General features: G+C 48.3%; 1 protein-coding gene across 3 annotated transcripts in view; it reads left to right on the top strand.

The window, feature by feature from the left end:
* The first annotated feature begins 14,644 nt into the window (after window positions 1-14,644).
* ST6GALNAC2 (ST6 N-acetylgalactosaminide alpha-2,6-sialyltransferase 2) overlaps window positions 14,645-22,664 on the top strand; it is a 20,834-nt gene continuing 12,814 nt past the window's right edge. The window contains exons 1-5 of one of the 3 annotated variants that reach the window (XM_019644267.1): window positions 14,645-14,847; window positions 18,154-18,214; window positions 21,034-21,208; window positions 21,892-22,057; window positions 22,474-22,631. In XM_019644267.1, coding sequence (XP_019499812.1) covers window positions 14,726-14,847; window positions 18,154-18,214; window positions 21,034-21,208; window positions 21,892-22,057; window positions 22,474-22,631 — 682 coding nt within the window. In that variant the 5' untranslated portion in view covers window positions 14,645-14,725. The remainder of the gene's footprint in view (window positions 14,848-18,153; window positions 18,215-21,033; window positions 21,209-21,891; window positions 22,058-22,473; window positions 22,632-22,664) is intronic. The other 2 variants (XM_019644265.1, XM_019644266.1) reach the window with 2 other exon arrangements.

Genomic DNA, 22,664 nt, shown 5'->3' with positions numbered 1-22,664 from the left:
CAATGATGGTGCCAACTTGGGCCAGTGAAGCAACATCCTCCACAACTAGACTGAAGAACAAAAGGACAGCAACTTGTCTGTCCCCCTTCCCCCAATTCCCCAGTACTGTTCCCATCCCCCCAATTCACCAATAAAAAAATCTTTAAAAAAAAAAAAGAAAAGTGTGTGTTTCAAGGATTTAAGGATGGGCGGACTTATTACAGCCACCTCCACGAGCAACATGTCTGGTGGCACTGGGTTTACCTGTGTGGCATTGCTATCACACTGTCCGATGCCTGGCAGTGTGGGCAGATACAATGTCTCACCAGAAAGGGCCCAGTCTTTTTCATAGTCCAGTACCTGTCCCTAACAAGTCACTTTTTAGTCTGCACAGGATCACAACAGCCAACCTTTGCATAGTGCTTCTTATGTTTCCAGAACAGTCATGGGCACATTTACTGAGCATAGCAATCTTTATGAAGTTGGTACTGTTATCATTCCCATGTCACAAATGAAGAAACCGAGACAGAGAGAGTTTAAGGAAATTGTCTCAGCCCACACAGCCGGTAAACAGTGGAGCTGACGCGTGGGCTTTGCAATCCACCCTCTCCTGCCTCAGAGGCGTCTGAAAGAATCCTCTTCCTTGGCATCCCTCCCTCCTTTGTCTAATCCAAGGAGGCCACACTCCAGGATTGGGGGCAGGGAAGGGTATTAGCTGGAGCACACACCCCTGCTTCTCTCTCTCCCCAGACGCCTCTCTCTCAAGTAATTCCGCAGCCAAGAAGGCCAGCAGGTGGGACTTGGCAAGGACTCCTGAGCTCCAGGGTTCACTGGGAAAGGAGGCAAGTAAGGGCTTGATTTGTTTGGTGCGAAGGTGGAGAGGGAAGCTGCTCTTGCCAGGGACCAGCCTGATCGTGTAATCTGGGAGAAAGTGCAGCCCACGGGGTTCCCCCAGAGGACTCAGCCAGAGTAGGCGGGAGGGTGGGCAGGTATGCAGTTCCAGGGCACTGAGTGAGGTCAGTGCCTCCCTCAACACACCCCTGTGTATGCATACACAAAATTTCAATTATGTCTATTTATTTTTTAGTCCACCTCTCAGACGGTGGGTGCTCTTACAAGGCAGAGCGTTAAATTAAATAGGTTGTTATTGGATTAGGCAACTCAGACTCTGTCCAAGGCCTTGCCACTAGAACTCTCTACTGGGGACAACACCACCATGTTGCTGCCATAAGGTATTTGCAAAAACATCTGTGCAGAATGTTTATAACACATTATTCATAATAGCTACAATAGAAACTAGAAACAACCCAAAGGTCCACCAATAAGAGAATGAGTAAAAACTGTGGTTCATACACACAATGGAATGATAAACACTTACAGTAAAAAGGGAACACACTGCTGATACACACAATCACAGCATATATACTATATGATTACATTTTTGTAAAGTTTGAGAATAATCAAAACTAATTTACATATTAGAAATCAGAACAGTGGTTGTTTCTAGAGGGAAAGGCACACTGGCTGGAAGGGTAAGGAGGGAACATTTTGGGGTCATGAAAATGTCTATATTTTGCTGGGGTGTGGGTTACATGAGATACGCAATTATCAGTCTCCATTAAACTACAGATCTGTACGTCACGCTCTCCCGAAAAAAAAACGAAAAAAAAAAAACTACAGATCTGTATATTTCACTGTACATAAATTATTCCTCAATTTAAAACTATAGAATGGTACGGGCCGGCCGAGTGGCGCGATGGTTAAGAACTGGCTTGGGACGCCAGAGGGCCCCGGTTGGGATCCCACATATGAGGGCCAGTGACACTGCCCTCTACAGCTAAGATGCTGAACAACAGCTCAACCTGGAGCTGGGCTGCTGTGAGTCGCCTGCGACGGCGTAGGCTGCAGCCCCTGTAGCAGTGGGTTGCCATGGGCTACCGTGTGTAGCCAGCGTGAGCGGCCAGCAGCCAGCGTGAGTGGCCGTCCAGAAGCCGGCGACTGATCTGCCTCGCCCGGGAAGAGCGCAATGATGGTGCCAACTTGGGCCAGTGAAGCAACGTCCTCCACAACTAGACTGAAGAACAAAAGGACAGCAACTTGTCTGTTCCCCTTCCCTGATTCCCGAATGCTGTTCCCCTCCCCCAATTTCCCAATAAAATCTTTAAAAAATAAAAAATAAAAAATAAAATAAATAAAAATATAGGATGGTAAAAAGCAGTCACTGTAATTCACATTAACAGAGGAAAAAGAGGAAATTAATATGATTATCTCAATTGAAGCAGGAAATGCATTTGACAAAATTCAGCACCCATTCATGATTTAAAAAATTTTTTAGCAGACTAAAAAGAGAGGGACCTTCTTTAATCTGACAAAGAACACCTACCAAAACAATTAAATTAGCAACAAATATCATTCTGAATGGCAAAATGTTAAAAACTTCCCCCGAGATTGGAAAAAAGGTAAAGATGTCCGCTATCGTTACTACTATTCAACATTGAACTGATGTCCTAGCCACTTCAGTAAGGCAAATAAAAGACATAACATGCATGACTAGTGACATGTTTTACACATAAAAAATCCAAAATAATCTATAAACCATTATAACTAATAAGTGAATTCAGCAAGATCTCTAGATACAAAGTCAACTAAACAGACCATTGTTTCTATATGTCAGCAACAAACAAATAAGAAATGAAAATTTCCAAACAACATTATTTACAATAACAACAAAAGGCACCAGACACTTAGGGATAAATCTAAGGGCAAGTGTGCACATCTCTATACTGAAAACTAGGAAACATTACAGAGAAATTAAAGAACCCAAATAAATGGAACTATAGACAAAGTTAATGGATCAGAAGAGTCAATATGGTTAAGATATCATCTCTATCCAAATTAATCTATAGATTTAATAGGATCCCAATCCAATCCCAAGAGGTTTTTGTGGAAATCAACAAGCTGGTTCTAAAATGCATATGGAGGGTCGGCCGAGTGGGGCGTTGGTTAAGAGCTGTCTTGGGACACCAGCTCTGAGCAGCAGGTCCCTGGTTCGGATCCCACATGAGGGCCAGTGGTGCTGCGCCCTCTACAGCTAAGATGGTGAACAACAGCTCGACCTGGAGCTGGGCTGCCGTGAGGCTCCGGCGATGGCGTAGGCTGCAGTGGAGCTGCAGTGGGCTGCCATAAGCTACTGTGAGCGGCAGACAGCTGGCATGAGCTGCCAAGAGCCGCCGTGAGTGGCTGTCCAGCGGCCTCACCCGGGAAGAACGCAATGATAATACTAACATGGGCCAGTGAAGTGACATCCTCCAAAACTAGACTGAAGAACAAAAGGCCAGCATCTTGTCTGTTCCCCTTCCCCAATTCCCCAATAAAATCTTTAAAATAAAATAAAATAAAATAAAATGCATGTGGAAATGCAAAACACCAAGAGTAGCCAAGGCAATACTGAGGAAACACCACAACGCCGGAGGCCTTACCCTTCCAGCTATCCAGATGTTTATAGAGTGACATTAATTAAAGCAATGTGGTATTGGCACAAGAACAGACTGACCAAAGTCACAGAGTCCAAACAAGATGAAGAAAATAGAATTTGTTGCTAGCAGAACAACCCTGAAAGAACGGCTAAAGGAAATTCTTCAAACAGAAAGGAAATGATACAAGAAGGAAATGTGAAATATCAGGAATGAAGAAAGAACAATGGGAAGAGTCAAACTATGGGTAAATAAAATAGACCATCCTCCTCTTGAGTTTTCTAAATTATGTTTGATGGCTAAAGCAAAAATGATAACATTGTCTCATGTGGTTCTAAACATATGTAGAGGCAACATTTAAGACAATTGAGAGCATTTGAGATCTTGCTGCTCAGCATATGTCACTAGTTTGGTTCAAATAAACTCATACAAATTCCAAAAAAGAAGAAAAGAAATATTTAAGACAATTGTATTATAAATGGGGGAGGATAAAGGGACCTAAATAGAGGTAAGGTTTGTACATTTGTACAAACTGGTAGAGTGTGGAAAGCAATAGACTGTGATGAGTTACATATAGGTAATATAATGCCCAGAGCAAGCACTTAAAAACCTACAAATTTTTCTGATCAAGATGGCACAGTAGGTAAACACTGTGCTTACCTTCCCTCACGACCACATCAAAATTACAACTAAACTACAAAACAACCATCATGGAGAATCGCCTAAAATCTTGCTGAACTGAAGCCCTACATGTAACTAAGGACATACAGAAGCCACCTCGAGACTGATAAGAGGGGCAGAGACAGAGAATGGGCTGGCCCCACACCCACGTGTGACCATTAAAAATTGGGAGGGATATCTCAGCTGTAGAGGTCCCCCCGGTGGAGTGAGGGGTCCTAGCCCCTCCCTAGCTCAGGGTTCTAGTGCCAGGGAGAGAAGTCCCCATAATTTCTGGTTGTGAAAACCAGAGGAAATTGTGACGGAGTGAGACAGAGGGTGGCTGGAGTCCCAGGCACTCCTCTTAAAGGGACCCAGTGAGGACTTACCCACCAATGAATCACTGGCTCTGAGCTCCAGCGCCGGGACAGAGGCGGCAGGGACAAATGATGGGGAACTGAGTTGTCTGGCTTGGGACGGGGGCTGGAGGGGCAGCTTTCTCCTGGATGGAGGAGCTGGCAGAGGCCATTGTTTCTTTGTTGAGCCCTCCCCCTTCTCTGCGTGCAGATGCAGGTGGCCGCCACATCTGCGTCTCTGTCCAGCTGGCTAAAGCCAAACGTTTGCCACGCCCTAGTGATTCTGAGACCCCGCCCCTGCCCAATTTTCAGGGACACCCTAGCCACTTCCAGTGGCTTTGTCATACAAACCACCTGCCTTAGCTCATGCTGCAGACTTTCCTAGGGTCTCTCAAAGGTTCACGGAACCCAGACAGTAGCATCTGTCTTGAGCACGTCCCGTATCTCTGGCCAAGTAGCCCTAAGCCCTGCACTAGCAGCAGCCATCCTTGGTTCATGGCTTGGCCTTGTGGTGGCCATCTGCGGATTTCTCTGTGTTAGGCATAGCCGGAAGAATGAGTCGCGGGAGGCCAAAATTGGTCTATTAGAATTTATTTGGCATGTTTGAGCAGTGGGAGGTCAAATTAGAAAAGACTGTAACCTCCCCGAGTAAGAGGGGTATGGAGTTTTATAGGGGGAGGCAGACAAGGCTGTTCGTCAATGTATCGCAAGCAGGGAGCAGGACAAGGTGGCTTCTAAGATAAGATGGTTTCTATTCAGCACATTCCTGGGGGTTTCTCTAGGCCTAAGGCGGTTTCTGCTCCTGGCCTACCACTCTCAAGTTTTATACTTTCTAACCAGGATGTAAATCTCTTCAGACTGTAGTGGGATTTTCTGTTGAGTTCAACTTTGTCAGTTGGGGAAGGTGCAGTTAAGCTGGTTATCTTATCGGTTATCACAACCTTTGCATATGTCATGTAGATTTAAGTTGGAGCCCAGAGTGGATCCCATACAGATGCAAAACCTCTCCCAAGTCACAGGGCCAGCACTGGGCTGAAGTAAATAGAAACGTTGAAAAGTCCCAAGGTAAATTACACTTGTTAAATCAAATTATACCAGAGATCCAAATCTTAAAATCAAAGATTTAGTGCTACCATCATTACAATCCCGTCTTAACACTTTGTGGCTCCTGAGGGTGGCCTCAGGTGAAGTTGGCTGAAGCTGAACTTGACCTGCAGCAGGTCCCCTCCCAGGTGGCCCCTGGGGCGCCAGCCTCCAGCTTCAAAACAAGTTGGAACATCACCCAGCCACCTCCAAGGATGAAACACCCAAGGGGCGGATTGGGCACCCACCAGAGCCCTGCTGAGGCAGATCCTGCTCTGTAGGGTCAGCCCCTGCACCACAACCTCTCCACTGTGGTCAAGGCCAGTCCTCACAACAAATGAGCCTGCAGGTCAATCCCTTCTATTGACGTGCAAATAGCAACCAAGGCTCAACTACAAGAGGAGGGCACACATAACCGACACAAGGGACGCACCTGGAGTACAAGAGACAAGGACCTAGTAATCCCACTTCTGGGTAACTATCCAAACAAACCTAAAATGCTACTTCAAGGGGACATGCTCATTCATATGTTCATTGCAGCATTATTTACATAAGCCCAGATATGAAGGCAACCTGAGTGTTCCTAAATGGGTGAATGATAAAGAAGAGGTGGTCATATATACAATGAAATATTACTCAGCTGTAAAAAAGAATGAAATCTTGCCATCTGCAACAACATGGATGGACCTAGAGGATATTGTGCCGAGTATAGTAAGTCAGACAGCAAAAGATAAATGTCATATGATTTCACTTATAAATGGAGTCTAAAGAACAAAATAAACAAACAAACAAAACAGAAACAAACTCATAAATACAGAGAACATTTTGATGGTTGCCAGATGGGAGGAGGGTTGGGGATAGGTGAAAAGGGAAAGGGATCAAGAAGTAGAAATTGGTTGTTACACAGTAGTCATGGGGATGTAGGGTGTAGCATAAGAAATATAATGAATAATATTGTAATGACTATGTATGGTGTCAGGTGCATACTAGATCTATCGGGTGGGGGTTGGGGGCAAGGTGACAAAGGTGAAGGGATTAAGAAATAAGAAATTGGTAGTTACAAAGTAGTAATGGGGATGTAAATTGTAGGGAATATAATCAATAATATGGTAATAACTATGTATAGTGCCAGGTGGGTACTGGTCAGGGGGATCACTTCCTAAATTATATAAATGTCTAACCATATGCTATACACCTGAAACTAATATAAAATAATACTAAATGTCAACTCTAATTGAAAAATTAAAAAGCGGGGGGGGGGAGAGATAAAGAAGAATAAGAGGTTTAAAGTTCTAGATACAAAACAAATACATCTTGAGGATGGAATACGCAGCATAAGAAATATAGTCAATAATATTGTGATAGTGTGGTACAGTGTCAGATAGTTGCTGGACTTACCATGGTGATCACTTCTTTAGCATAGGGAATATAATCAATAATGTGGTAATAACGCTATATAGTGCCAGGTGGGTACTGTTGAATAATTATGATGTATACCTGCAATTAATATAATATTGTATGTTAGCTATATTTTAATACAAATCTTTTAAAAATAAAATAAAATAAAAAGCTATACAAAGATACACTCAAAAACACTATAGATAAATCAAAAGGGAATGTTAAAAATAAAATAACTCACAGGAAGGCCAAAAACAGGTGACAGTGTAGCAGGTGGGAGGTTGGGGGGAATGGAAAAGAAACAAAAAGCCAAAGAGGAGTATAGAAGCAAGGGCATCCTGCCCTAGCATTGATACTTGTTATATTTGGGGGGTTGCTTTGTTTTCTATACAATTATCAGTAATTTTATCTCAAATTTTCTGCCAGTCGCCTAACTAGCCACTCAAGCTGTTGATTCACGCCATGGATTCTATCCACGTCATTAGTTTGAGGAAGAAATCTTTCCCTGAGCTCCCTACCTCCTGCAATCTGGCTTGGTCGTCCTCCTCACCTGGGACATGGGTCTCCTGTCATCCTGGCAACTCTTTCCTGTGTTGAGTCTCCTTCCTTTGCCCCACGTGGTCTTCTTCCTAGTTTCCACTCTCACTTTGGTGGAACAAGTCCTCTGGCAGCTTCCTTTTGAAAAGGAGCAGAAGAGAGGAAAAGTTTTAGACATTAGTGTTACAAAATACTTATTCCTCCATTGCATCAATAGTTTGGCTAGGTATAGAATTCCAGATTGGAAATAGTTTTCCTTCATAGTTTTCAAGACATTGCTCCACTGCTTTCTAGCCTCTACTTTTGCCTTCGAGAAACCCAAAGCCTTTCTTATCTTTTTCATGTGACCTGATTTTTCCTCTCTGGAATCTTGTAGAATCTTCTCTGGGCATTGTGGGCTCTTTCATTCTGGAAACTCATGTCCTTCAACTTTGGGAAATTTTATGGAATTATTTTCATTGATGATTTGTACCCTCCCATTTTTCTCTCTTGTTCCAAAACTTCTATTATTTGGGCATTGGTTTTCCTACATTTGCCCTATAATTTTCTTAATTTTTTTCCCTCCTATTTCCTATCTATTTATCTCATTTGCCTCTCCTTTTTGGAAGCATTCAGTAGTCATACATTCCCTTAATATGCTTGACTTCATTAACATACCACATCTTCAATGCTGCCTGGTATCCTCTGGACCTGGACTCTATTTAACTTTCCACAGGGAAAAAACTCTGGTCTGTTGCCAAAGTTGGGAGAGGCAGTCAAGTGGCTGAAGAGTGTGTGGAAATAAGTCATCTTAAACTGATTTCTACCAGTCCTCATTATATTTCCATGCCAAACATTCCTAACCCTTTTTGAAGTTTCTATAATATAAAGTGGTTTGGTTCTTGGTTCCCCAGTTCAAGTTTAGTATTCAGCTATCTCAAGATGCTAAATCAGTTACTTCTTATCCTTCTGCTTTCAATTTCTGAATAGTGTTGCTGTGGTCTCCAATCTTCTACTCCCGGACCTTATGGGTTTATGGTTTTAAAAAATCCCTTTATTACCATCTTAGTGGGGTTTCAGGAGGGAACATAATTAGATGCATGTGTTCAGTCTGTCATCTTCACCCAGATGCCTACGAGGAATGTTTAGTCATCTGGACCCTTAGAACCAAGTATCGCCATGTGGTTTCAGTGCCCACATTTGTATTTATAATTACTTAGCAATCTCCCAGACTGTCATACTTTAACTACTAACACAGTGTTTCTCAAACTGGAGGGCAGGGCTTTCCTGTATATGTGTTCTTACACTTGAGAAAATACTGGCAGTGATATAAACCCACAGAAAACTTTCAAGCAGAAGAGAGAGGTGGTCAGGTCTCCACTTTGTATAAATCACACTGACAGCTAGCTGAGTGAAAGGTGACAAGAGGGAAGGCACAGAGGTGGCATTAGAAGACACTTGTCCGGCACGTGCATGTGGACCACTTGTATGTAGCTGGGGTGGAGAGATGAACACAGACTTGAAAAATATTTAGGATCAAGATGGCAAATGGGTTCAATTTGGATTCCAAACTAATAAAAAAAATTTTAAATCACTGTGAACAGTTTTAAGCATCATAGATAGAAAAATTAAAAATCACTATGATTTATTTTAAAATAATGGATTATAATAAATACAATAGCAGTACAATTGAGATGATAAAATCATTTTAAATTTCTTAATTTTAACATTTTTGTTTCCTTTTATTACCAAGACCAATTTTAATTGTGCAAAATTTTATCAGTTGCACTGTGTGACACAAGCAGGCAGATAAATTACCTACTGTCAAAATGAGTTCCTCATTTCTGCAACATAACTTTTTTTTAAGAAATCGACATCTTCAAGAGGTTGAAAAAAAAAAGAATTTCCCAAGAATAGGTCTATAAAAAAAAAAAACACATAAAAAGAAACCTTTTATATCTTGAAAAGCATTAGGCTCTAATTGTTTGAATCACAAGCGCTGATCCGTATTCTGACTGATGCAGAATGTCCCAGCTGATACTCAGCATTTAGTCACCAACTGTATTTTCTTTTTGCAAGCTCAGTTTCTACTTAGCTTCAATTCACTGCATAAATTTGTCATTTTATAAATTCTTGAAATACAACTGGAACAATTTTCAGCATGGCTTTTTTTTTCATGATAATCATCTAAAAATGGTTTTGATTGAAATGACAAAACCAGCCTGTAATACACAATTACAACATCTAATAAATTTTGATTAGGAACTTGCTTGAAATTCATGCTATTTCAGAGACCGGGAAATAAACTGATTTAAGTAAAAACATATTTTACAAAGATACTTACACAAGATTGTTTCAGAACATAGAATACATAGACGTTTTCATCTGTCAGTTTTATAAAACCATAATCCACATCTTAAGTAAAAAGTATATGTATATACTTTTCAAGATTTTAATTCAACTAAATGATGACCTTAGATTTCTAAAAAAATCTAACAAGGTATATTTCACATGTAGAAATAAATTTAACTTTATATTATGGAAAATTTCAAACACACAAAAGTAAAAAGAATAGTGCAATGAATTGCCATTTGCAGCTCATATAAGTAATTATTGGTATAATTATTAATACAATAATGATCAACTTAAAGCCAATCTTATTTCATCTGTAGCCCCCACCCCTCACCACTTATAGCCCAGACCTGATTATTTTAATGAATTATATGCACCATATTTTTTTCATCTGTCAATATTTCAGTATGTATTACTACCAGGTAATAAAATAACCACAATACTATTATATTATCACACCTAAAAATGTTAACAATTCCTTAGATTCACCAAATATCCAGTTTGCATTCAAATTATTGTTTGAATCAGCTTCAAACAATAGCATTTTAAGATGATCAACAGTGAAGCCAACATTAGGTTAAAACCATTGCAGGAGATGGAATTCCACCATCAAGGAACTCTACAAGGAAACTGGGGGCGTGTGAAAGGACAGTCATTTAAAGAATCTGGAAATGGCCCCAAGGGTACACAGCAAATAGAGAAACATCTATTCAAGAAAATCAACTAAATTTGCTAAGAGTCTGTGGTATTTGAGCCAAAACTGCTCCCTCTCTCCCCGCTCCCAGCTCAGTGAGAAGAAAGCTCCCCTGGAGATGGGTGCAGCCAGGAGCACAGGGCGAACTCCCTGCAGCTCCCTGTCAAGGGCTTTCGTCCTGGGAGGAGCAGGACCTCCACATTTCTCATCCTGCCCCAGCTACCTGTTGCTGAGGCTAAGTTCCGGGCAAACGTGGCCACGTGGTGGGGACTCCCTTCTTCTGCTCGGTCCCCACTCAGGGAACAGGGGCTTTATCTTAGCAGGATGTCACTGAAGGTACTGGTGCCTTGGTCGTCCCTGTCGTGGTTTATAAGGGTGGTGGTTCCATGCCAGGAGAGGGAAGCCAAGAAAAGCTGAGGCTTCCATCCACCACATGCTCGACTCCTAAACAGGGGTGCCATTCAGACAGAAGCACACCATCGTCCCCACCCCAGCTTCAGAGACCTGGCTCAGAGATTTCGCCTAGGGACAAAAACAGCTAGGTCTGTAAAACAGATAGGTCCTAATCTCTTCCCAAAGGACCTGACTGTATTTGCAACCCAGGGTGGAGAAATTCAAGCTGAAAGGTGTTTTAAAAAACAGTGGGGGCTGTGGTGAAAGCCCACTGGGAGGCGATCAGTGGATTCGATGAAGATAAAGGCCAAAGTGTGAGCCACCTAGTTGGTGAGAAAGAACCAGGGAAAGGGATAGCTAGGAGGAGCCCCACTGGGGTCAGAACAGTAATGCCAGAGCTACTCCTTCAAAGGAGCCTAAGTCTGTAGAGCAATGTGTGCCCCAGGGCATTTTTGTAAACAAAGGGCAATCAGCTGGCACTTAATAGAGCTTAAGAGCTGAGTGTGGTCAGGAAAAGAGATAAAGAGAGTTTAGCCCAAATCACTCCATCCCAGGTGACTGTGTGCATACTCTTAGCAGCCCTTCCCTGCAGAGCATCAGAGGTCTAACACTTCAAGGGAGTGAGGGTGGGGGGACTTCACCAAAATAAGCCTGCCAATCACTAAACAAACAAGCAAATAATAACCAGCCTGGGGGGAGGGGTTACCAATACCCAGAGTTGCCACATTCTTTAAAACATCCAGTGTCTAAGAAAAACTTATGAGACAAGCCAAGAAGCAGGAAAGTATGACTCTTACACTGGAAGAAAGCAGGCAGCACAAACTGCCTTGTGAGAATGGCCAGATGTTGGATTTAGCCGACAAAGACCTAAAAGTAGTCCTGAGGAGAACAGTGTCAAATTCAAATTCAGAGGCAGATGTAGCAGGATTAGAAGTGGAAACTGTCTGCTCCACTGGGAACGATGAAGGTGGCCTCAGTGGGGACAATTTCAGTGGCGGTAAGTAAAGTAACCAGATGCAGAGAGAAATGGAAACAGCATGAACTTCCCCTACCAAGAACTAGGATGAAAAGAAGAGGGAGGCATAAGAAGAGTGCCAGCTCACTAGGGGTTTTCTTTGGACTATTTTTGCTTGGCTTGGCTTGTTAGGATGAAATATTCGGGGGCATGCTCATAGGCTGGGATTAGGATCTTGTAGAGGGGGAGGGGATGGCTGCCAAAGCAAGGTCCGCAAAGGTGCAAAGGTGCAAGGACAGGGCCCAGAGGCTGGCTTTCCTTGGAGGAGAGCCTGAGCAAAGCAGGTGAAGATGCGTGGGTGTGAATATGTTGGGAGGCCACCCCAAGTGGGTCTGTCACATTTCTGCACAGGTCGTGAGCAGAGGCACTAACTGCCCTTTTGTTCTAGACTATGTTTTCAAGAACGTTGTTATAGTAAACAGCCTTGGAAGATAAAGACAGTGCCCACCTCTGAAGCAGAGGAAGGATTTTCTTACTGTCCGATATACCACGGCAAGGGCAGCGCTGCTTGCAGCACACGGTAAAAGATTCTGGTTCCCTTTGTTCAGGACTCCTCAGCTATGCAGCAAACCCGCTGCGTGGCCCCTCCTGGGCCCTTGTCCCTCACCCTCATGGGGCTTGAGAGGCATGGAGGAGTGACACAATCATGATGCCTAGGCTGCCTGCTGTGCTATGAGTAATAAAGTCCTTTGTCTCTGACCCAGGAGTCTCGTGTCTTCTGCCAGCATCCATATAACCGTAGCAGGCTGACCTGTTAGGGTGTACACAAGGTAAATCTGAGACTTTCACAGTTCCTGACAGAAGATGACTTGGTAGTTAGGAGCATGGGAAGTTGGAGCTCCCCACTTAGAGGTATGGCAAGGTGGAGAGCAAGCTTGAGGAAAGAGGTGATGTTCTGGAATTGGGCAGGATGGTCCCTGGAGCTAAGGACAAGAAAAAGACTGGCGTGGAGAGCCCCGCTGAAGGTGAATGTGTGGTGATGCCATTTTGCTCTGGAATGGGATACTTGCCAGCGGCACTCAGGCCACACGGAGGAGGGGACACTGCACAGGCAGATCAGAGTGAGAATCCAGGTCAGAGTTCTGCTGGGCGGAAAGCCAGGAACACGAGAGAATCAGGTTACAATGAGAGAGTAGCTCAGATTGTGCCCCAAGGGGTCCTGCCTGGATGGGAAAGGGAGCCTCAGGGACAGGGCTGATATGCTGGGAGACAATGGAGGGTGGAGAGGCTGGAAATCCCGCCAGGCTGCAGAGGAGGAATGACGACTCCAGGTGGGTGGATAGGAGGCTTGTCTGAGCAGGGATATTGGCATTTAGGCACTGGAGGTGGACCAAGGGTGGGGAGGTCAAACCACACACAGGAGGAGGGCGCCCTTTCCCCTTGAGGCTGGAGTCTAGGTAGGGGGCCAAGTTTGTAGGTTTGAAGATAGAAAGTTGCATAAATTAATACGTAGTGATTCCCTTTTTCTTCATGAAGCCGGTGAGGCATTTACTGAGAGTGAGGGGTAGGCATAGGATTTGGGGGCTCAGAGAAAGGGTGTGATGTTTTATTAACTGCTGAAGAAATGGGAGAAGGTGCTGATCGAGGGATAAATAACATCTACGAGGATTCTGACGACTGACAAACACAAAGATAGAAATAAAAAAAACTTGAAGCCATCAATTCTAAGTAGTATTCATCAGCAGGGTGGCAAGGTGAGGGATTTTTTTAAATTGTGTGAACTGCACCTGAAGAACCCATGCCCCTCCCACACGCAGACTAGGGACGCTTTTCCGGAAGCCTTGCAGTCACACAAGTGAGGGCAGGAAGCTGGTGGAAAGGGACCAGGGCCATCTGGTCCTTGCAGTGCCTGACAATTGGGGGGTGGGGGGATGCTGGGGTATTTCACAGGTTTTTGAGATATACGAACAGGGACACTGCCCACTGCAGAATATACCGTGTCACCCACTGCTCCCTACCTGGGAGGACTCTGCTTCAAGAGCTTGGCAGGAGCTACCCCACCCTTCCTGGTGACACCGGAGCCCCTGCGGGACCTCTCAGGTGGTCTCTCTGCTGCTGAGACCTCCAGTTTGGCCTCGTTTTGCAAAGAGGATGCGATGCGTTGAGGGCCATGAACACCCTGGACAGTCACCAAGCGAGGGGCGAAGAGCCTCAGCCCCGCCACCCATCCCATCTAGCAGGCTCCCTACCTCGGCCCCTCTCCACGGACAACCCGGTCTCAGCTCTCGGGTTTTGCTCCTACATCCAACCCCACCTGCTCACTGGCCCTGGGGAACCGACCCCTCATTACGCTAGCATTCTGGAAGCACCCGAGGTGACAGGGCAACGCCGACACGTCTTGGTCCCTCCGAGGGGAGCCGCCCCATCGGCCCCAGGCGTCCGGAAGCCGCGGGCGGGGCTGGTGGTAGCGTCTCCCCGCGCCCTGCAGCCCAGGGACTGCGCGCCCAGCCCTGGGCTCGCGGCATCCTGGGGCTGGGCGCAGGCGGGAGCGCAGCGGCGGGGTGCCCGCCAAGTACCCCGGGCACAGGGCAAAGCCGGAGGGACACCGGCAGCCCTGGGGGCTAGGGGCGACACTCCCGCCTCCCAGGCCCTGCGGCGCAGCCCTCGATGGCGCTGCGAAGGGGGAGCAGCGAGGCGGGGAGGCGCCGCGGGGGCAGAGAGGGGCAGGGAGGCGCCGCGGGGGCAGAGAGGGGCAGGGCCGGGCGGCGCGGGGCGGGCCGGCCGCCTCCAGGAGGACGGCCCAGCCCAAGAGGGCCTGTCCCCGCTGCCCCGGACGGCGGCGGACGGGGCAACCGCCGGCCGGGTCTGCATGGGGCTCCCGCGCGGCCCGCTCTTCTTGCTGCTGCTCCTACTCGCGGCGGCCGGCTCGGGGGTCCTCTTCGCCCTGTTCTCCGCGGGGAGGCCGTACCCGGGGCCCCGGTCCCGAGCCAGGTAGGGGCTGCCGCGCGGGACCTGACCGGGAGGGCGCAGGAGACGGGCAGGGCGCCCAGGGCCCTCCGAGCGCCTTGCACCCCGGCCTCTTTGGGGTGGCTCCCAGCGGGGATTCCTCGCGGGGACTGCGGCCCTTTTCCCCTGTAACTCCCACCCCGGTGTTACAGCCGTGCCGCCCGGGGCCCCACAGCCTCTGCCCAAGAGGAACCTCGTTCCTTGCGCACTGGCGAGCCACTGGTGACCGCCTTACGGGTTAATTCTCTCAGGCGCTGGTTAGAAACATTTTCTATGGTCCAAATTTGGCTGGGTCACCTGAGTCCGATTTAAAAAAAAAAAAAGTCCCGTTTTTGTCGGGAACTTTCCCTCGGTAACGTCGCTTCTTTCAGAATCTAGTTTTGGGGCAGAGACCCAAGTCTCTCGGTCCCAACTTTGCCGGGATCTTCACTCAGCTCGGCTATGGCGGGTGGCCTTTTCCCGCGTGCTCCCGTGTCTGCCCTCTGCGCCTGGCACCCTCTCGCCCGCGCTGTTTGCTCAGTTTATTTGATAAGCACCGTCTGGGCCGGAATCCTGCGAAGAGGCCGGCTCTGGGCTCCATCCAAGTGTCCCTCACGGAACCTCCTCCTGCGCTCCGCTCCCTGCCGCTTGCCCTGGGCACCCTCCTTTCACGTGTGGCCCCAGGAGGAGAAACCTGAGAGCCTGCCTTTGATAGGTGATGGTTCCGGTTACTGAAGAAACCTCACAAGGATTTAGCTTTACTTGTGGAAGGCGGACGGAGCCATGCCCAGAGTCTGGCTCTGGGAGGGCGCGAGGGCGCCCACAGCCTGGCCACGAGGCCCCTGGGCCCAGGCTTCCCCTCCCCGGCCCTGTCCCACCTGCCCGTTCCTCACGAAACCTTGCTCCAGGTACAATGGGATGAAAGCAGAATCGGTATGGGCTCTCAAGGAACAAGATCAAAAGGCACCCCAAATTGCAAAACAATATGAAATAAGCTTGCAACTGTTTATGAGTCCAGGTGCTCTAGCAGGTGATAACCTGACGTTACAGAACCTCCGTGTAATCAGAAATTGCGTAAGGAGAAAGGCTGGAGAGCGTTGAGGGTATTAAGAAAGGGGATCTTGGTCAATTTTATGTGAAGATGTTTTAAAATGCAGTTAAATGTCCTTTGACGAATACAACTTTTAAGGATGAGGTTCGTGGAACAGCCATCACGCCTAGACGAAGCTTTTTAAAAAGATCTTTTATCTTTTACAAATCTAGTACAACCCAAGCAGCTGTCTGTTTCCTTGGTGTTTCCCTGACGTCTGTGCTCAGTCCCAGGGGGCAGGTTGCGACTTGGCCTGTTGAGCGCCAGGGAGAGCAGGGTGGGAGGTGGGGTGGCACTCTGGGCAGAGAGAACAGGCTGTGGGACCTCCAGAACTGGGGACCGGAAATGGGCTTGCCTGGCTACAGGGGAGAGGGCCTTGGGACCAGGTCGCCCACCCAAGGTGGGGGCTCTCACAGGTTAGAGTGGAACCCAGCCTGCGACTTTACTCACAGAAGAATCTGGATCAGTAGTTCCCGGGCATGGAGACGTCTACACTTGTTTTTTAAGAAAAGGTGTTTTTTTTTTTATGGGGGAGGGGTGAGGATAGATAGAGGGCACCAGTTACCTGCCAGTGACCGCCTACTGTCAACATTATTTTGTAAAAGAAAGGACATTTTAGGGCCAAGAACTCCTAAGAATATGCTCTAAGTTGAGTAAATTTCATTTTATGAAAAATGCACTGCATTTCTCCTGGGCTGGGGAAACTTCCCCGAGGGGCATAGGTGGACTGGCCCCTCCCCCCACTCCTTCCAGGCTCCCCAGGCCTGTGTCTGAAAGCCCTGGGAGTCCTAAGAGGACCAAGAGATGGGGAGGAGTCGCTGAGCACTGAGGGGTGCTCTGGAGATGAGCCAGGCCTCCCTGAGGCTGGGCAGCAAAACTGAATTCAGGGGAGCCCCCATCACCTCCCCTGCAAGTCTATCCCTCCTATCTCCATGCTGCCGTTCAGCTGTCCTCTGTCAGGCTCTCAAGCCTGGCTGCACAGTACCTGGGAAGGCCCAGACCAATCAGATAAGAATCTCAGGGGCGGGGCCTTGGCATCCGTGTTTTCCCACTTTCCAAAGCTCCTTGGGGGTTCTCGCTGCTGCCTAGGCTGAATGCCACGGCTCAGTTCCTCCTCAAAGGGGGTCTTACTGTGCTCAGGAAGAGGAACTATAGGATTATGTGGGTGGACAGGTGGCCAGTCCAAGGGGGAAAGGGAGGAAAGGGGGAAGGGATATCCCTGCTCTTTCTGCCCTGCCTCTAAAGGATCTTAGGGAAACCGGAATGGAGGCAGGTCACAGGCTTCCTTGTGACAACCATCACAGCCCCAAGAAGCAAGTAACAACAGGCTTTTGTTTCCCTCGCAAACTGCCTGTCTCGAACCTCCCCACCTGCTCGCAGGGGAGAGGGCAGGAGTCTGGGAGAAGCCTGACACCCTTTTGGATGGGCAAGGGCCCCTCTTCCTTTCTGTTTGCTCTCTGCCCTGATGCAAGGGCATTCTGGGGGCGGGGGGCAGTAACATTAGCCCCTTACTGCCCTACAAAAGGGACACTGTCATAGAGGCTGTCACAACAACGTCCTCTTGCTTCTTCCGTTAGGTAACCATAGCTAACATTTAGAGGACACTTTTTATATGAGGTAACGTAGATTCTCTGAACCCTCGTAAAAACTGGGTGATACGTGATATGACTATCAGTCATAACAACCTGACTATCCCTGCTGTCCAGATGCAGAGACCGGGGTTCTGAGACGTTCAGTCATCTCCCAAGATGATGCAACAGGGTACAAAGCCAGGGAGTCAGGCTTCAGACCCAGCCCCTCAGGCAGGGCAATCCAAGGTGAAGGGGCCCCAAGTCATCGGGATATAATGCCTGCTCTGGGGTCCTGGCAGGGAGACCCCTCGGATGGTCACAATTCCAGGGTGCTGGCAAGCTTTTCTATTCTATATTTTCATCTTTTAACCACCATCTCACTGTTCCTATACACTCCACATGTCTGCCGCTTGCCAAGGGGTTTCCTGATTTCTGCGTTTATACGGCTTGGCAGAATGTGGTAACGTGACAGGACTTTGTGTGCCTAAAGAGAGGGACAAGGGCCAGAATCAGAGCACAGAAACAGAAGGATCAACGGAACGGATGGCTTTGACCCTGGCGGGCTTTGTCAGCCCCTGGCGCTAAAGGAGTCAGACAGAAGGCTCTGGGGGGTAGGTCAGACCCCTGCCTGACTTGGGCCTTCTCCCCCAGGAACACCACAGCGTCTCAAGCATTCTCTGGACCCAAGGCAGCGAATCCTGGGACGAGAAAGGTACAGTGGTCAGCTACTCTGTACTTCTGAGTATCCATCCTCAAGTTAGGGGGAGGAAGGGAGAGAGCGAACAAGGGAGGAGGGTCTGGGCGGGAACTCTTTGGAACCTCCCCCGCACCCCAAGCATGAAACATACTTCTGAGGAGCCAGCCATCAGGGCTTCTGGGACCTGGCCACTAGGGCTCCCTGTACCCCAGCAGAGGAAGATGAACCCATATGTACCCCGGGGGTAGAGACAGCTGAACATTTCATGGAGGTCCTGCGATTTATCTTTAAAAGGCTGGTGAATTTGACATGCTACTCCTCAAAATGTCTTCTTACTATAAAAGTCACATTTAAACTGCTCACCGTGGAGTAAACACCAAACCCTGGGAAGACACTCCATGATTGCCCCGAGGGCTTGAGAACCTCCCAGGCCCTGACGGTAACTAACAGTCAGCGGTGACTGTTGGCTGAAGTGCCATCTGGAACATGTTCCCTGAGTTCTCTCACTCACTCTTGGCAAACCTGTTAGGTAGTATTTACAGATGAGCAAAATAAGGCACAGAGAGGGCAGGTACCTTGCTCAGGGCAGGGGGAAGAGGTGGTACCGGGATTTGAGCCTCTGCTCTGACCCCAGGCCCTGGGCTCTTGGACCGCTGAGCCATACAGCCTCACGCCCTGTGAGCTGTGCGTGAGCAGGGTGATGACTGTTCTGGGTTTATTTGGGTCTAAGAGTTCTTTACAGGGCCCAAGAGACCAAACTAGAACTTGAAATATTTCTCCCTGGCCTCAGGAACATTTCACTGATGCAAGACTTAGTGACAGATGACCTGCTCAGAGACTTAGCAAACAGCCCTGGCGGGCGAATGGGCACCTGTCTTGAGAACAGAGGTGGGGTGGACACTTGGCCGGCAGACTGAAGAGAGGCCTCAAGTGTCTCACGAGTGCTTGGCCAGGTCACCTTTACACTCCTCAAGTCTTTTCCACCTGGAGCTGCTTGGCACTAAATGATATACATCCCCACCTGCTTTTAAGAAAAATGATTTGAGGTAGCTTTTAGATATATATAGCAAGGCAAAAACAAAACAAAACAAAATAAAATCACATCACAATACAACATAACGTAACCTAACATAAAATAGAAACGGGTGAAGGAAAATAAGATGACATGAGATAAGTGCATGAAAAATGTGCCACAAGGTATACGAGATGAGTCATATATCTGGCTCTGAGCTTCCTGGTGGCCACAGTGAAGAAGGAAACCTTGCCACCATGGCCATGAGATAAAAGCAAAGCAGCTGCCCAAGTGAAGCGCAGCCTTTCCTGATACAGAGACCTGGAGATTTTTCTCCTTGTCTCATAAAGAAGGTCCCGGAAAACAACATTATGATAAATTGAATATTAGTGAAACCACTACAGTCAATTCTGTTATAACGCTTGCTTTGAAAACATGAATTTGTTCCAGCAAGACTGATATCTTAGGAAACAATTTGAGCAAAACACAAATTTTGTGTTTGTTCCTGGTGATTCTGTCAGCAAGAACACTGGGTTAAATGCAGAAAAACACACCCAACCCAAGGGAGCCACGTAGGAATATACAAAATGCACACACATGTACACTCCATCTGCTTCTTCATGTGTATGGTATAACCCTCCTTCCACCAATTCACAATAACCCACAAGCTGACACCCTTCTGACGCCCACTTCTGCAAGCAAATGTCAAGTTTTTTCAAAGGTCAAATGCCATATTTTAATAGTCCCTATGTATTTAACCACTGAATGTGTGTAAAGCTTTCTGTCTCCCTTTCCTGTTTTTCACGTCACTGCCAAGTTTTTGAGTGTTGTACCACTCATCCTGTTTTCCCCAAAGCCCTGCGGTCTTCATTGCAGTTTTGCAGTGTGGCAATTTTTAAGAATTTCTCTGTCACATTATCACAGAAATGACTATACAGCTCTTTCCTGCATTGTCCTTTGATTAAACCAAGCGCCTTAACAAAGGGTCCCCTTCAGTGGTGAGAGTCCCACTCAGGCCAAAGCCGTGTGGGATTCTGCCGTGGGGGTTGCAGGCAGATGGACTGGTCAGTATTCACCCTCCTTCAAAGTCTCTGGATGCACACTGTATAGTGTCCTAGGGCTGCTTGAACAAATGACCACAATCGGGCTGCTTAAAACAAGAGAAATTTATTCTTTCACAGTTCTGGAAGCCAGACGTCTGAAATCAAGGCGTCAGCAGAACTCTCTAGGTGGCCTCTGCTACCTTCTGGTGGCTGCAGGTGTTCCCCGGCTTACAGCAGCATCACTCAGCCTCTGCCTCCATCATCACATGGCGGCCTTACAAGGACACTCACTAGTCATTGAATTTAGGGTCCACCTCAATATAGTATAACCTCATCTTAACTAATTACATCTGCCAAGATGTATTTCCAAATAAGGTCACATTTTAAGGTTCTGGGCAGACACGAATTTTGGGGGGACGTTATTCAACCCTGTATAGGCACTGGCTAGAAAAGAGACGATCATAATCTTCCCAATAGCTCTTTCCACAAAAACCCCACAGGGCTTGGATTAGGATCCAGGCTGATGGATTCCAAAGCCCAGGCTGGAACTCCTCCGCCCAAGGGTAGGCAGGTCTTATCCATTCATGGGAAATGCCCCAAAGTTTCCCCAAGCATGGGGTGAAAGAGTAGGAGGCTAGAGCCATCAGGCCACCGAGATGTGGCCTCCAGGAGAAGGGCTGGGCAGGGTAACTTCAGGAAGCTTCGGCCTCCTGGGAAGGCTCCCACCCACGCCAGCCCCCAGCTAACAGAGCTCAGCCCTGTTATCTTCTCATCCACAGAGCGGGCCCTGCCGACACCCACTTTCTCTCGCCATTCAGCGGCACGCCCACTTCCGGAGTCTGTTTGATTTCTCCATTCCAGTGCTGTTGTCAGGGGACCTCTTCACCCAGGAGCTCTGGGACAGCCTCAGCCAGCACAAAGCCCCCTACGGCTGGCAGGGGCTCTCCCGTCAAGGTAACCCGCAGCCGCTGCCTCTAGCCCAGCCCTCTGACCTCAGCTGGTCCCTTCCTCCTGCTTTTGGCTCTAATGAAGGCCAGGCCTCCCTGCCCTCACAGAATCATAATGTGGGACATTCACCGCCCCCCCTCCACCCGCCCCGTCCCTTTCCAGGGGGCCTCGGGGCTCCACACCCAAGCTGTAGACTCCTGCTTTACCGTCCTGCCCCCACAAGGACACAGGGTCAGTAAGGGGGACTCAGCTCCCTTCCCGCCCCAGCAGCTCTCAGCATCCTGAGGCGCCCCTGGCATGAAAGGCTACGGAGCCAATGTCCAAAGGTGGCCGAAGATGGCCTGTGAGGCCCCAAAAGCCTGCTGACCTTGGCTGCTGTGGAAAACGGCCCAGGCCCCCCCCCCGTTAAATCTGCCCCCACGTGCCCCAGATGATTTCCTTTTGGAATACAGCCTCGAAGGGCTTGTTATTGGAGTTCTTGAGGCACTGCCGGCACAGCCAAACCCCCTCCCTCACCGTCCCCTTTTCTGTTCTCATGGCCCCACTGACATTTCATTCCCTGTCCCATCCTCTGTGCCTCTTGGGAGGGGTTGCGGAGTGCGAGTTGGGGCGCCAGAAACAGTCTTGGGAAGGTCCCTGATGACCCATGACAGCCCTCCATAGCGTCTCACCTTGTCCTGCCCCCACAGCCATCACCTCCACCCTGAGCCTTCTGAATGGCTCGGAGAACGGCCAGCTGTTTGTCTCCAGGGAGCGGCTTCCGGACTGCGTCCGGTGTGCCGTGGTGGGTAACGGAGGTATCCTGAATGGTTCCCGCCAGGGTCTGAACATCGATGCCCACGACTACGTGTTCAGGTATGGTGGGGGGGGGCGGTGGCAGAGGAGCTGGGTGGAGAGCTGGTTGGTCCTGGCCAGCCCCGGGGCAGGCAGCATCCTCCACGAGGACCATGGGCCAAGGCCGCAGCGGCCGCAGGTGGCTCGGCAGTTGTAACGGGCAGACAGGCATGGACGAAGGCATATGCAAGCAGACATGCCAAGGGGACCAGGGAGGAAGGAGCTGCCAGGGCCAGATGTGCCCATTTTACAGGGCGCCCCTTGAGGTCTGGAGGAGTGGGGATGGGGGTGGGGAGCGGGCGGGGGTGCTGCGGTGGGCAGAGGGAGTGGTCCGTGCAATGGCACAGGGACAGGTGTGGCGGAGCCCTGGGGATGGAAGTACAAACACATAGCATGGTGGAACCGCAAGGAGGCTGATGGGCCTCTGTTGGGATCAGACTCAATGGCGCTGTGACCAAAGGCTTCGAGGACGATGTGGGCACCAAGACGTCCTTCTACGGTTTCACTGTGAATACCATGAAGAACTCCCTCATTTCCTACTGGAAACTGGGCTTCACCTCTGTGCCACAAGGACAGGTGAGGCCTCTGCTGGGCGGCACTGTTCCCAGAGCCGCTCCACCCCCCACAC

Source organism: Hipposideros armiger, unplaced genomic scaffold (assembly GCF_001890085.2).
Source record: "Hipposideros armiger isolate ML-2016 unplaced genomic scaffold, ASM189008v1 scaffold_87, whole genome shotgun sequence".
NCBI classification, from domain to species: domain Eukaryota; kingdom Metazoa; phylum Chordata; class Mammalia; order Chiroptera; family Hipposideridae; genus Hipposideros; species Hipposideros armiger.
The sequence above is the reverse complement of the archived record's forward strand: the minus strand, read 5'-3'. Positions and strand labels throughout refer to the sequence as shown.